We start from the raw sequence: 16,212 nt of genomic DNA, 5'->3' as shown, positions 1-16,212 counted from the left end.
GGTCATCCAATGTAATATATCTAATACTTTGCCCATGCTCCAAAGGCTATGTGGGTCAGACAAGCCGCGAATTTAGAGTGAGACTGAGTGAGCATAAATCATCTATAAGAAATAACAAGAGAGGAGCACAGCTAGTGGCACATTGGCATGAGAAACAACATTTACCAACAGAAATCAGATGGATTATCTTGGAAAAAGTACATAATCCAAAGGACAACAACATTAACGGTCTAAGAAGAAAGAGAGAGGTATTTTGGATATACACTCTTCAAACAGCTGTATCAGGATTGAATGAATGTATCCCATGGAGCAATGCTATACTCTAATGGCTTGTCCCTATTTCTCTGTTCCTTCATTTGACCATCTTCCTGCCCGACATTTGTTGGGGGGTGCGACATATTTAGTCTGCCTGAATGTCTATTAGAATTATATATATCTTTGACAGCCATGTCAGCCTCTCTCCCTTTGTAAAATTATGTTTTTTGGTCTGTTCTTATGATGTTGAGTATGGGCTCTACTGTATATTTTTGAGCCTAGTACATACCTAACCTGATGTATTGGTGCTCCACGTATGTTTGACATTTATGTTGAGCGTGGAATATGGGCCTCCCGATCTGTTGCTGTGACTAATATAAGGGGTTTATCTCTGTTGATATTCTCTCCCTGGTTTCGGATATTTAAGCTTTGTGTTTTACTCCCATCCACGATGGGCACTCTAGTCCTTCTCCCAGGGCCCGCTATTTTCATATCCTGTATCGGGCTCCGGGGTGTATCTGCGTCTATGGCACTTTCGTTTGCTTTTACCTTTCCAATATGGCGCCCGTGCTTTTGAAGCTTAAGTCCTATCTCTGCTTTGTTGATTCTCGGACAGGGTGATCAGGTGCAATGCATTCCGCATGTAGCCTGACAATAAATGAGAACTCCCCTTTGCTCCAGCAATTTACCGCTGTCCTGGCAGATTTGATCCGGACGAGCTACGGACTGACCGCCGCATTTATTTCAGGTACGAGGGAATTGGAACCGCTCCCCGCTTGGGTGCATTTGATATTCGTACACCGAGAGGCTGGTTCCTCAGAGTCTGTGCTAGTAATCAGTTAGCCCTTTTTCTGTATCGGCTACTATTAGATCTCTGGCCGTATGAGGCATGTCGAACTAATGGTCCCGCCATTTTTATCTTTCTTATAGTGTGGCGGGATTCGGAGAAGTCCCTTTCTGCGGGAAGGTGTAGATACTTCCGGTCTACTATTTAAATGTCTGTGTCATCATTTGGAGACGCTCCCTAAAGAGACTCCCCATTCTGTGGGCCAAAGTGTGTTTGTGTGACGGTGCACCCGGGAGGAAGATTAAATAAGGGATTGGCATCCTTTTTCAACAAAACACTAATATACCAGAGGTAAGTTTATTCATATAGACCTGTAGCGATTGGGGAAAGTGAGCGGGAAGGTTACCCTCTACAGAAGTATTCTTCGCCCCTAGGTGCGTGTGTTTTTTAGATTGGATAGCTCGTCCGTGATATTTCACTACTGGAATCACAAAGTTACCATCTTTACTTTCAGAGGTCCTTATCCTGAGATTAATGTGGGATCCCTTTTAACATTCCGCTGAGTTACAGACTGGATATATTTCTCCCAACCCGCATTGGTCTCTATCCATTCACAGAGTCCTTAGGGTAGGTTGAAGTCTCTTCGATAGTTTACTTGGTGCGGATATTGAGATATGTTTCTTTTCCGCTTTTCTGCATGTTGGTTGTGGTTTCTATACCTCTGAGCATCCTTTAGGATTGGGCTGCTCATCCAGCTTTTTTCATATGATATAGGTTCATGAGGTCTACTCTATCGCGCTCTGGATTTGGCACTTATTCTCATCTCATGAGCACTTATGGGTGACTTAGTATTTTCTGCAATTTTCTTTGATTTTTCTTTCTTTTTTTGTACCTGGGTTTTGATTCTCAAAGCAACATTATGAAGCACTGTATTATGTGACTATGGATATGTAATGTTTTTTTCATTGTCTCCTACAGATAATTGTGTCAGATATTTATACTGACTCCATTGATTTGCCCCCTTGTGATTATATGGTTGGATGAATAACAGTGGAAAATAGAATCAGGGAAAGGACTGGCTAATATGGAAATAATTATTTAATGCGCCCTGACGAAGGAAGCTAGTACTATAATCCCTTTCCGAAACGTGCGTCGGCGCTGTTCCTCTGTTTTTGGTGTATTGTATATATATTATAGCTTTTTATTATATGAAAAAAAATTCTTGTTACCTAATTTATTGTTTTCAGTCTGTGTGATTGGTAAGACTGGTTGTCTGATTGAGTTGTGTGTTTGAGTTGATTGGGCCTTTATGTGTGTTTTTCTGACTTCTGGGGGTACTGTATATATTATGTCAAGTCAAGTCATAGAATTTGTATAGCGCACTACATACCCAGAGGGTTTCAAGGCGCTTAAGAGGGGAGGAGGATTATTTGTCAAATATCCACGTTTTAAGCTGCTTTCTGAACGCTAGGTGGTTCTGGGTGAGGCGAAGGTAAGCGGGGAGTGAGTTCCATGTCTTAGCAGCCAGGTATGAAAAGGATCTGCCTCCCATGGTGGTCTTGTTAATGCGAGGTATCGTGGCGAGGGCTTGGCTGGAAGAACGTAGTTGGCGGGAGGGGGTGTAGAAGGACAGTCGAGAGTTGAGGCAATCTGGTCCGATGTCGTAGAGTGATTTGTGTGCGTGGGTAAGCAGACGGAAAGTGATCCTCTTATTGATGGGTAGCCAGTGGAGGTCTTTAAGGTGACCAGAGATGTGTTCGTTGCGTGGGATGTCTAATATGAGCCTGTCTGAGGCGTTTTGGATTCGTTGGAGTTTCTTCTGGAGTTTAGCGGTGGTGCCTGCGTAGAGGGTGTTTCCGTAGTCCAGCCGGCTCGTGACCAGAGCGTGGGTGACTGTTTTCCTTGTTTCGGAGGGGATCCAGCGAAATGTTTTTCTGAGCATGCAAAGAATGTTGAAGCAGGAAGAGGATACGGCGCTGACTTGTCTGTTCATTGAGAGTGAAGAATCCAGGATGACGCCAAGGTTCCGTGCGTGGTCTGTCGGGATGGGTGCTTTTCCAAGGGCTTCCGGCCACCAAGAGTCGTCCCATGCAGAGGGGGTTGTACCTAAGATGAGGACTTCTGTTTTGTCTGAGTTCAGTTTCAGACGACTTTGTTTCATCCATTCGGCAACTTCTTTCATTCCTTCGTGTAGGTTAGTTTTGGCGGTGCTGGGGTCATTGGTGAGAGAAAGGATCAGTTGAGTGTCGTCCGCGTAAGAGATGATGTTGAGGTTGTGTTGGCGTGCGATGGCCGCGAGGGGGCTCATGTATACGTTGAAGAGGGTGGGGCTGAGTGAGGATCCTTGTGGTACGCCGCAAATGAATTCAGAGGCCTCGGACTTGAATGGAGGAAGGCGGACTCTCTGGGTTCTTCCGGTGAGGAACGAGGTGATCCATTCAAGTGCTTTTCCTTGAATTCCGATGTTATTGAGGCGTTGTAAGAGGGTGCTGTGGCAGACTGTGTCGAATGCTGCAGAGAGGTCGAGGAGGATGAGGGCGACTGTGTCTCCTTTGTCCAGTAGAGTTCGAATGTCGTCTGTTGCTGCGATGAGGGCGGTCTCAGTGCTGTGTTTTGCACGGAAGCCAGATTGTGAGGGGTCGAGTGATTTGTTGGCTTCGAGGAAGGCGGCGAGCTGGTTGTTGACGGCTTTCTCGATGACTTTGGCCGGGAATGGAAGAAGCGAGATGGGGCGGTAATTTTTGAGTTCGGTGGGGTCTGCTGTTGGTTTTTTCAGAAGGGCGGTGAGTTCAGCGTGTTTCCAGTCTTCAGGGAAGGTAGCGGAGTTGAAGGAGCAATTGATGACGTCTCGGAGGTGCGGTGCTATGACGGAGTCTGCTTTGTTGAAGATGTGGTGAGGGCAAGGGTCTGTGGGGGATCCTGAGTGGATGGAGTTCATCATGCGGATGGTGTCCTCAGTGGAGATTGGGTTCCAAGCGTTAAGGGTGTTCGCTGGGGGAGGAGGTTCAGCAGATGGTAGGGTGGGTTGGTTTCCGGGTTGGTTGTCAAAGCTGTTGTGGATGTCTGCAATCTTGTTGTGGAAAAAAGAGGCTAGGGAGTCGCAGAGGGTTTGAGAGGGGGTGATGTCGTTGGAGTTGGCCGAGGGATTGGAAAATTCCTTGACGATGTTGAAAAGTTCCTTGCTGTTGTGGGCGTTGTTGTCAAGTCGATCCTTGAATGCTGTTTTCTTGGCTTTTCGGATCAGTTGGTGGTGAGTGCGGGTGGCGCTTTTGAAGGCGTCCTTGGTGCTGGTGGTTGGGTCTTTTTTCCAGGCCTTTTCGAGGGAGCGGCAGAGCTTCTTGGACTTCTTGAGATCGTCGTTGAACCATGAGGCCTTCTTGCTGCCAGGTTTGCTTTGACGTTTTTTCAGTGGAGCTAAGGTGTCGGCGGTGTTGGACAACCATAGGGTGAGGTTGGCGGCGGCTTCGTTGGCGTTAGAAGAGAGGGCTGGGGAGTTTCGAAGGAGCGATGCAGAGATTTGGTCCGTGGTAATTTTCTTCCAGTTTCTTTGCAGGGTAGGTTGAGAGTGGTTGATGGGTTTCGGCTTGTTGTAGGTGAAGTGAACGCAGCTGTGGTCGGTCCATAGGAGATCTGTAGTGTGGCTGAAGGAGACATGATTGCTGGATGTGAAGACGGGGTCGAGTGTGTGACCTGCGATGTGGGTGGGGGAAGTGACTAGTTGTTTAAGTCCAAGGTTGGCGAGGTTGTCCAAGAGGGTGGTGGTGTTGCGGTCGTTGTTCTTTTCAAGGTGAAAGTTGAGGTCTCCCAGAAGGATGTAATCTTTGGAGGGGAGCGCGTGTGGAGTGATGAAGTCCGTGATGTCTTCACTGAATTTTGCGCGGGGTCCTGGTGGTCTGTAGAGGAGGGTGCCTCTGAGTGTGGTCTTGGGGTCGATGTGGATCTGGAAGTGAAGGTGTTCGGAGTTGGCGAGGTTGACGTCAGAGCTGGTAGAGATGCGGATTGATTTCTTATGGACGATAGCGATTCCTCCTCCTGTGTGGCTGGTACGGTCCTTGCGTGTGATCTTATAGTCTTCAGGGATGGCAATGGTGATGTCTGGGGCGGAGGAGGCGTTCATCCATGTTTCTGTTAGGAAGGCGACGTCTGGAGAGATGGTGTCTAGTAGATTCCATAGGTCGATGGCGTGTCTGTGGACCGATCGAGTGTTGAGGAGGATGCATTGTAGGTGGTTGGGATCGGGACTCTGTGGTGTGGTCGTAGCGGAGATGTTGTCGGTGCCGCTGAATCTGCAGGAGTAGCATGAGAAAGGTCCATGGGTGTGTCCAGGAGCGGCTTGGACGCAGTTGGGGGAGCGGCCGGGGTTGAGGGCTAGGAGGGTGGAGGCATCGTAGGTAATGCGGGAGGGCTGGGCAGCGCGAAGGGCAGAGGGTCTGGCGCTGGGCGCGGTCCAGGCGCGGACGGGCGTAGACGGGCTTACCTTTGGCGCACCTTCGGCGCGAATTGGGCGCGGTCGCTGCGCGTAGACGCTGCGCGCGGGACCTCCTGTCATATATGGATAGTGGAGGGGGAGGGGCGAGGGCGGCTCAGCTGGGAGGCGTGGCGGGCTCAAGGGACGGAGCACAACAACAACAATCACAAAATGGAGGGGAGGGCAGAGCAGGGCGCCGGAGGATCTTACAAACAATGCGCAGGTCGGGTTAAAGTGAGCAATCAATGAAAACGGAATGCACACGCTCTTTAAATGGCTAACTAGACACAGTGCAGCTATGAGAAAATCACAATATGAAAACAAACTAAATACACGCGCTCTCAAATCGCCAGAATTGGACACAGTGCAGCATGAGAAATAATCAGGCAATGAGGACTGAATGCACACGCTCTTAGGATGCAAAGCTTGTTAGCACAGCAGCTGACAAATAACGATACCAAGTTGTACAGGGAGCGCAGGCAGGGGAGCGATCACTCGAGCCATAAATATGTGTACATAGAATATGTGTACATAGAATATGTGTAAAAACATGGTACCAAGACTATGATATGGTGCTATTGCAATGTTCTAAATTATTAGAAAACTGAGTGAATAAAAAGAAAATGTTTTTTCAATAATCTCTGTTTTGGGACAATGTTATTATTTGAATTTATGTAGGATATATTACCTATATCAAAGTGTATACTAGTGAGAGGTTATTGTTCTTGTTGTTGCCTATTTCCCTGCCTCCCTCTCCAAATAGAAGTTTTCAGGGACCCTCTGTTGTACTTTTGAACGATGCTGGACGGCCCTGGTATAGGGAGTGAAGAGCATGATGTGTGCATTATGGAAACGGAGGTCGGACAGCCCCGAACCACTCTAAGGATCATGTCCTGTCCCAAAGGTTTTGGATCCTGGCAATGATTGGGCACGCTGGAATATCAGATGGGATCCCAGGCTGAGGATCTATGGGGGGTTCCACTTCGAACAATGGCGAGAGATGACTCTGGGCTCCATGAGCAAAACAGCCTTTTAGGAACTTTGCAGCATCTCATGGCTCTGATTCTCTGGGAATCCAACTATCCTCAAATTATTGCGACAGGAGCAATTTTCAGCATCATTCGCCCTCTTTTCCAGGTTTGCATCGAAGTCAACAGTCCAGCTTTCTGACATTTCAGGACAGAAGCAGTGTCTTCCACTGAAGAAGCCCTGGCGATTGGCCTCCATGCCTCAGTGGCAACGTTTCGGAGGTCTTGGCAAATTAGTGCTCCATCTATTGGACTTCACCCACCCTGTTCTCTAGGACAACTTTCAAGGATTGTATGGCCTTGAGAACTGTGGCCATATTGGGCTTGGCGTGTCCCAAGGGTTCATTCCCTCCAGGGGGTCCCGTAGAGCCCCCAGAGCCTGCCGGTCCTGTAGTAAAGCAGTACATCTTAGTCTGGGCCTGAACGGACCGTGGGACTCTGCCCTTGCCTTTTAAATTTGCTGTAGGACCGAGTTCGGAAGCCAAGGATGGTTGAAGGGCTCCTACCTGGCCCACTTACTGTTGGGTAGCAAAAGTATCTAGGGTGGCTCAGGTGGCGGAGATACCAGGCTAATGCAGTATGCAGGATTAAATGGACAGGCAAGGGAGTCCTCCTCTGGCCTGCTTGGCCTTATCTAGCACGAGCAGCTAGGCTGCCCATGTGGTAAGGCCAGCACCAGAAAGAGACCAGTAATCCGAGGCACAGAGCATGAAGGAGTGGGGGCCCCTCAGCAGTATATGACCTCTGGGCATCAAGGCATACCCCCCTCCCCCCAAGGCCTCAGCAGTACCGGGGCAAGGGGACGCATGGGAGGGTTCTGTCAAGTCTCCCATCACCCGCTAAAGGTAGGCCCAGAGGAGTCACTCCCAGGCAGGCAGACAGAGCGGCCACCAAGCCGCAGTAGAGACAGCCGTTTCTGTGCGGCCACGCCGACCACCCACACCTTCTCGTCTCTACCCAGCCTACTGGCTCATCAGGCCCTTAGCAGGCCACAGTCACAGCTGCCACTTACAAGTCACAGGCGGTTCGCCGCTCCCTCAGCTTCTGCTCTACGGCAGCGACCGTGGGATCATTCAGGGTGTGGGGGAGGCAACAGGTGTCCGAGTGTGTCGTTTAACCTGTCAAGATTAATGCAGATGGCAGAGGAGGTAAGGAGCTTCCTCAAACTGTGACCGCCATCTTGGCCATCTTCTGGATTTGACCTTTAAGTCTCTTTATCTTTCAACATCTGCAATATCTGCAGTATCTATGCCATGATAAATTCAACACATGTTGTTACATTTTGTATATATTCTTCATTTTCAGGAGGACTACTGGCAAGCTAATTGGACATACTGCTCCAATATTTCATGTAGACATCTCTGTAGATGATAACAAAATATTTTCCATCGCTACAGACAACATAATTAAGGTGAGCCAATGGCATTTAGTATGTTGGTCATTAGTTATAGATATACATCAAGGGCCTTAGATAAAATTGTTATGAGCTAATGAACAACTCACTTTAAGCCGTCACTGTTTTAATAGAAGATATTAATCTAAACTGAATATGTTGGCATTTGGTGACTGTGAATGTATGCATGGCACAATTTCACTTTTCTGAATTGCTTTACAATGCATTTGCTTTTATTCTTAGGGGTATGCCCTACGTCTACAGGTTTTGATTCCTAACCCTATAACAGAAAGAATTAGTTGAATGTGTTATGTATGAGGAAGGCAAATCTTGTTTGCTGCTGACCTGAACTCTGCTCTATTTTATGGGGGAGACGTGCTTTCTGGTAAACAAGACAGTCCCTTTGTTCTCAGGGACACAGTGGTGATTGGGAAACCCACCCTTTGTACTAAGAATGTCACACTCAAGCATCTGTACTAATATTGACACAGTGTACATTTCAAAAACATTTATTGACGTAACCTGCTACTTAGTACATGTGCTGTGACTACAAGTCAAATGAAGTATATTGCTATGCTGGGGATTTAAAAAAAATGCAAATACAACAAACATTTCTACCATCTTTCTCAGAAATATATTTCCAAAGACTTACGCCCTATTTCTAGCACTGCTCCGAGAGCATAAAGTAAACGAACCTTGCCTAATTAGAGTATTATGGGATTTGTTGCACTGCATACCTGAACACAGCGTGCCTCTGTGTTTATCCGACGTACCGACTCGGTACGCTGAGCTCTGTGTGGGTGTGGGTTTGTTGTGTCAGTGTCCAATCTTGGTCAATAAAAGGAGGAGCAACCTGTAGTCTGGTATGTGACTTCTTTCTGGACAGCTCAGATGTGAAGGCATCTCTTATCTGAATGGCCAATTCGCAATGTTTATCTAACAAACTGCCTAATGCTTAATCTATCTAATTATGAGTAAAAAGCGAGGCAGAAATGCACTGGTAAAATCCAGCCAGAGCCAGTGTTCATAGCATGGATCACTTCTTGCACACATACCATCTCTCTTAATGTGTGTACCGGGCGACCCTGAAATATAGCTATTCAGGCATGTTGGCCAGACTCATGTCTCCTATTCTGCTGATATTCAAAGAGAAGACGTGGTTGTGCAAACTGAATGTTGTCAAGTCTTGTTCAAGCCAATAGTCTGGAAACAGCTCAAAAGGCGATGGTGGTGATGGTGGGCATCATGATTTTGTGGCAAAACCTCTGATGTGACCTTAACGGTTGCATAAAATAAAGTTAATACACCAAAATGTTAGCTTCACTCCATGAAGGTCTACTTTTTTAACTAACAACAACCATTCTTCACTGATTTCAGTGAGCTATTCATCGCCCAAGCAGCTTGCCAGTCTGTCTCGGCACAGCTGTTCATGTGGGTACCGCCTTTGCATTTCGCTCTCTGACATGGCATCGATTGTAAATGAAAAAAATTATGGCAGCTCCACAGCCAATAATCAGCAGAATTACTACAAAGTCTCCAAAAATGCTTGAGACTAACAAATGAAACAAGGGCTGGCAAAACCAATAGGTCTCGCCTATGTCTTTTATCCATGCTGTACAGCAGTGTACTTTAAGTGTATGAACAAATTTAAGTCTGGCTCAGGAATCTATATCAGCATGATATAAGTGCTATTTTTTATACTGTCTGATTGTTTTGTCTAAAGTTATGCTTGAATTTGAATCAACTTTTTTTTTTAAGGTTCATTGGGATATTCCATTTAAAACACCTTGTTGGACCTGGTCTTCCCCCAAACTTTTTGCCTACTTTCCTCCAATTTTGCTGCATCTGTTTTGTTGCCCTTAGGACTCTGAACACTTTACCACTACCAAACAGTGCTAAAGTGCAGGTGATTATCCCCTAAACAAGGTTTGATTGACTTATCCACTATTGGCATATTTAATTTATCTATATCTCCCTCGTAGAGTGCACTACATGTGCCCATGGCCTTTAATTTAAATGCTACTATTGGGCGTGCAGCACTGATTGTGCCACCCACATGAGTAGCACTTTAAATATGTCTCTGGCCTGCCACTGCCGTTTACACTGTCATGTCGACTTGGCATTTAAAACCCCTTGCCAAGCCTTAAACTACCCTTTTATTACACATATCACCCCGAAGGTAGAACCTAGGTAGCTCGTAGGGCAGGGTGCTATGTAATTAAAAGACACAGCGTGAACTTTTAAGTGTTGCATGTCCTGGTAGTGAAAAAGACCCAAATTCGTGTGGGAAGCCTACTCCTACTATAGGTTTACATTGGGAGTTCCTTATTACACCTATAAACTGTAATCCCTGATTGAGAAGGAGCAGCTCTGTCATGTTTCATATCATTAGAATGGTAATGACAAATCCTCTTTGCTGGCACCGTTTAATTTAACATTACTTTTTTAGAAATGCTACTTTTAGAAAGATGGCCTTTCTGTGCTCTTAGCTCTGTGTGCCTGCAGCTTGTCTCCTATACATGTCCGGGGTGGGTGATAGCTGAAGTTTGTGCATTCCCTCTAGACAGAGACACACATAGTAAGTTTATTTGTGACTTGAGTGGCCATCCATATCCTTATGGGTTATCCTGGGCTGGTTGGGAGGGAGAAGCTGACACTTACACGTGCATAGACAGTTTCCTGTTCATACACAAAGGGCTGTATAGCCCCCTACAGTGAGTCTGTAGCCAGAGCTGAGAGAGAGGACATATATCCACTTCAGAGCCCTTCTTTGCAATCCCTCCACTACAAAGGCACAATTGAGTATAGGTACTGTGTCTCTCACTCCACCAAATTTAGGCCTAGATGTATCAAGATTCCTTTTTGCGAATCTTAAATAGCGATTTTTTGCGAATCGCTATTTAGAATTCGCAAAATGGAATGTATGTAAAAAATTGCATTTTTTTTGCGATTCCTTACTTATCTTTATTTGCGAATTCGCATTTTGCGAATTCGCAAATAAGGAATAATTCCCCATGCATTCCTATGGGCCAGGAGGCCCATAGGAATGATTGTGCAGTAATTCTCAAATTGCGAATTCGCAATTTGCTAATCGCAATTTGAGAATTATTTCAAGGGTGCAGGGGTGTCTCATGGACACCCTGCTGCACCCCTGAAACTTACATGTGTGTGCATATGGCACACATACATGCCCTATGGGCATGTATGTGTGTCACATGCCACCTTCAAAATAGTCAAATTTTTTTTTTTTTTTTTGAGTTCAAATCTTTTTTATTGAGCAAAAACAAAGATGATAACGGCCATATTGCATCAGTAGATTTACATTCGTATTGGAGTGACGCCGTGGTCAAGCATGGATCAATGCATATAGAACAATACATACAGGAACAGAAAATAAAGCATAATGAAAACAAGAAGGTAACATCAGACCGAATCTGTAAGTGAGATGAGATGAATGAATAAACAAATAAATAAGCAAATAAATAAATAAATGAGCAAGGTAAACAATAAAATATGCCATCATTGCAATCTTCACGGTTGTGTACAGTTCTGTAGAGCTCTCCATCCAAATCTTATCAGATAATACCAGGTATACTTGTCATCCCTGCACATTGTGTCTAAGTCTGGTAAGTCCATATGTGCAGGATATAACCAGTACAATTCGTGCGTCAAGCACCCCCACATTTACTAAGTGTTGATCTCATTGATGGTGTATCATGGTGGATCGAAGGTAAAGGAGGCCTGGTCTAAAGAAGACCATAGTTTTTTGTTGGTAACCTGCCATGGTGATGAGTGAAGAGCAGGATTGTCAGTGCCCCTAATGCAGGATAGCCATTCCCTCCAGGCATTAAAAGAGACCTCAGATGTTGATTTCCAATTGCATTCCAAATTTTGTTTTTTAAAAGGATTTCGCAAATTAACACGAACCTCAAATTGGTGTTAATTTGCGAATCCTTAACCCAAATTCGCAATTTTAAAAAGTTTCATACATGCCATTTAAGGAATCGCAAAATTGCGATTCCTTAAATGCATAAGCAAAATAAGGAATCGCAATTTTTAGCGATTCCTTATTTTGCTAATTTCTGATACATCTCAAAAGATGCTAAATGTCCGTTTGCGATTCCTTAAGGCCGAAATTCTGCGAATTTCGGCCTTAACGAATCGCAAACGGCTTGATACATCTAGGCCCTAGACACTACTGGACCTGTGAAGAAATCTGCCAGAAGGAAGGACTGTTGTGCTTCTACAAGGACTGCCACTCGGCTAGAATGCCGCTCTGGAAGAACTGATTTTATGCTGTGCTGCCCTGCTGCCCCCTACCCTTTGCCCAGCTGACGAAGTACTGTACCCATCTCACTTGAACCCAGAGTTACTCCACGGATGCTGCCTTGCCCCCTGTTCTAAGTCTCAGGGACATCAAAGACTTATTTTCACCCTGCAACAGCCCCTGGACCTTGCTTGCTGCAAGGCATGCCCTGCCACGTGGTGCCATTCTAATCCTGGGACCTTGGAAGTGGGTATAAAGTGCTGCAACTCTAAGTATTTACGCATTGATGACATTGCACTGATCAGAACTGGTGCATCTCCCTCAAAGCTGATACTTTGCTGCTACTATACAGACCACCGACATGGCATCACCGACTGTGGCGCATCAACTCCAGGTACCGACATATCCCTGAGCTGCTCAGGGCCAAGGCATCACTTCATTATGTTCGCATTGCCTACAACCTAGCAGTTCAATGCTGATGCATTGCTTCTGTGTTTCTCGCATCTTGACACATCTTTGACGTTGCACAGCTCGGAAGCTGGCACATCGCCTTCATCGAAAGGATCAACAACATTGCCTACCTGCTTCTCGCATTGTCTTGGACGTTGGCACAGCCAAGATACTGTTTCAGCGGGCCAAGGCTGGTCCCTGTACCTGACTCATGCACCATTGTGGTCAGCCTGAACCTTTGGGTTTAGCCCGGTCAAGTACAACCATATATCCCCGGTTGGTGCTTTAAGCTTTTATGCACTATATTTTCATGATTGTTTTTAAAAATTCATAACTCCAATTATACTTATTGAATTTGTGTTGTTTTGGTTGTGTTCTGTTCATAAAAATGCAAGCTATGTTTCTAAACTGGTGTGGAGTCTTTTTGTGGTGTTTCTACTGGGTTTCTGTTTGAAGTTATGCACAAATACTTTAAACATTGCCTCTTAAGTTAAGCCTGCCTGCTCTGTGCCAAGCTACCAAAGAATGAGCACAGGTTCATTTACGGTGTGTATCTGACTTACCCTGACTAAGATTGTGGTTCCTGCTTGGACAGGGTGCATACCTCTGCCAACCAGAAACCTAATTTCTAACATACCTGTTAAAGCATTTGTTCTAAATAGCTGACATTTTACGTACTTTGAAAACCTGGATATACACATTCCATACTGGTTTCTGAATTCCATTTCAGTTTCTGAACTCCACTTCTTTTTGCAATGCATCTAACATACTAAGTCCCATCCCAAAATGTATAGTCATGGAATCTCACAAACCCTCCTTCCTAATTAACATTAATGTGAAAGGTCACATTTTGCAATCCTCTCTTATCCTGTATGGTTGACTGTGAACACATGGATGGAGGCCTGCGCTGGAGCATAAAATGTTAACTAAGTATGCCTGAAACGAATCCCAAAGGGAAGCTGTGCCATACCACCCCAAGTTAGCAGTCAGTTACCGATCAATGGTTAGAAACCACGCATGAAGACATGAACCATTGATTCATCGAATTGCAACTCACACAAAGGAGGGGGTGCCTCTTTCATAACCCCTTCAATTTGTGATTCAGAAATTATTATAAAACCATCTGCTTCAGTCGGAATGGGTCTTTTACAATGACACAGCCTGTGTTTTGTGATATGTGTGCTTTGTGACTGGCAAGCTTTTTTTTAAAAAGAGGCCCTGGTTTCTAAGTCACATGTTATCATTATTAGGAAGCAGCCATGTTCGTAGCTTGGCAAGAGAAATTTCATAATCATGAAGCACACATTCCCATAATACTTTAACAATGGAGTAAAAAAGCTAAAAATATTGAAGACCTGCTTCAAAGTAGTTGCAGAGTGTGGTCCGTTCTGGATTAAACCCTTTGGAGGTCCCTAGGCAGTCGAACTTTCGGAGCGCCCCTTGCAAATTATCTCCCAATACATTTTTTATTTGACCAACCATTTATAGTCTTTAATGTAAAGTTTTAATTTCTTTGAGTTAATTCATTTTTTTCTGTCTTTTGTAAACAATGTTAGAAAGCTTGATTGTAATTTTCTTTCAATATTATTTTCATCTGTTGCAACGGGGCCCCTAAAAGGAGTGGGGCTGTGACAGCGTGAACATTACCCATGCTATCAAGCATTAAGAATGACTTATCTGCATAGGGGTAAACAGTCAAAATATCGAATTTTTAATTTCGACTTACACTTATATCGAGTTGCTAATATCGATGGGACAGAATATCGATGTCCAGAATATCGATGGCCAGAATATCGACCCTAAGGTAAGTAATATCGAAATTACTTATATCGATAGCATATATATCGATGTAAGTAATTTCGATTTACTAATATGTGTTAGAAATTTTAGTTAAGTATTTAAATTAATTGTTATAATATGTGTTTAATATGTTTTTATAAATAAAAAATATATAAAAGTAAATAATATGTTTTACTACCAGAGCGGGTTGTGGGTTTTTAGGGGAATAGGGTGGGAAGTAATTTATTTGTAATTCAATAATTTTTTTTAATGATTAATTTATTTTGCAATTAAATATTAATTGGAAATGAATTATTTTAATTAATTAATTGATTAATTAATTGATAATTTATGTGTATTTTTAAGTAAATTATATGTTTTACTATGGGAGCGGGTTGTGGGTTTATAGGGGAATAGGGTGGGAAGTAATTTATTTGTAATTAAATAATTTTTTTTAATGATTAATTTATTTTGCAATTAAATATTAATTGGCAATGAATTATTGTAATTAATTAATTGATTAATTAATTGATAATTTATGTATATTTTTAAGTAAATTATATGTTTTACTACTGGAGCGGGTTGTGGGTTTATAGGGGAATAGGGTGGGAAGTAATTTATTTGTAATTAAATAATTATTTTTTAATGATTAATTTATTTTGCAATTAAATATTAATTGACAATGAATTATTTTAATTAATTAATTGATTAATTAATTGATAATTTATGTATATTTTTAAGTAAATTATATGTTTTACTACTGGAGCGGGTTGTGGGTTTATAGGGGAATAGGGTGGGAAGTAATTTAATTGTAATATTAATTAATTTTGGGTAAAGGAGTATTTTTAGGGTTCAGGGTCAGTTTTCAGTTCTTGGGTAAAGGGGTATTTTTTGGGTTCAGGGTCAGTTTTCAGTTTTTGGGTAAAGGGGGATTTTTAGGGTTCAGGGTCAGTTTTCAGTTTTTGGGTAAAGGGGTATTTTTAGGATTCAGGGTCAGTTTTCCGTTTTTGGGTAAAGGGGTATTTTTAGGGTTCAGGGTCAGTTTTCAGTTTTTGGGTAAAGGGGTATTTTTAGGGTTCAGGGTCAGTTTTCAGTTTTTGGGTAAAGGGGTATTTTTTGGGTTCAGGATCAGTTTTCAGTTTTTGGGTAAAGGGGTATTTTTAGGGTTCAGGGTCAGTTTTTAGTTTTTGGGTAAAGGGGTATTTTTAGGGTTCAGTGTCAGTTTTCAGTTTTGGGTAAAGGGGTATTTTTAGAGTTCAGGGTCAGTTTTCAGTTTTTGGGTAAAGGGGTATTTTTAGGGTTCAGGGTCAGTTTTCAGTTTTTGGGTAAAGGGGTATTTTTGGGGTTCAGGGTCAGTTTTCAGTTCTTGGGTAAAGGGGTATTTTTTGGCTTCAGGGTCAGTTTTCAGTTTTTGGGTGAAGGGGGATTTTTAGGGTTCAGGGTCAGTTTTAGGTTTTTGGGTAAAGGGGTATTTTTAGGGTTCAGGGTCAGTTTTCCCTACTGTTGCACCCACTGGAGTGGGAATAGTAAGTATTGTTAAGTTAGTATATATTATATATGATTTTTAAATATTATTTGTTTAATTAAATATGTATTATTATTTTTTTTTTACCATTATTACATATATTTAAATATGTTTAAGTAATTAATTAGTATTATTTACAGTATTTTTTATGTTATTTTAAATCCAAAAAAAATCGATATATTTGACAACGATATTTTTAACATCGATATTATTTTTTCGATATTTTGGTACTTACCATGTTGTACATAGGGCGTCGATAT

The 16,212-nt window shown here is 43.3% G+C and overlaps 1 protein-coding gene across 1 annotated transcript in view; it reads left to right on the top strand.

Annotated features, from left to right (window-relative positions):
- The window catches only part of LOC147698535 (cilia- and flagella-associated protein 337-like), a 554,785-nt gene that overhangs the window by 282,297 nt on the left and 256,276 nt on the right, over positions 1–16,212 (top strand). Inside the window, exon 14 of the mRNA XM_086935138.1 lies at positions 7,844–7,949. Coding sequence (XP_086791264.1) covers positions 7,844–7,949 — 106 coding nt within the window. The remainder of the gene's footprint in view (positions 1–7,843; positions 7,950–16,212) is intronic.

This window comes from Lissotriton vulgaris, chromosome 8 (genome assembly GCF_964263255.1).
Source record: "Lissotriton vulgaris chromosome 8, aLisVul1.2, whole genome shotgun sequence".
Taxonomy (NCBI): Eukaryota; Metazoa; Chordata; class Amphibia; order Caudata; family Salamandridae; genus Lissotriton; species Lissotriton vulgaris.
The sequence above is the reverse complement of the archived record's forward strand: the minus strand, read 5'-3'. Positions and strand labels throughout refer to the sequence as shown.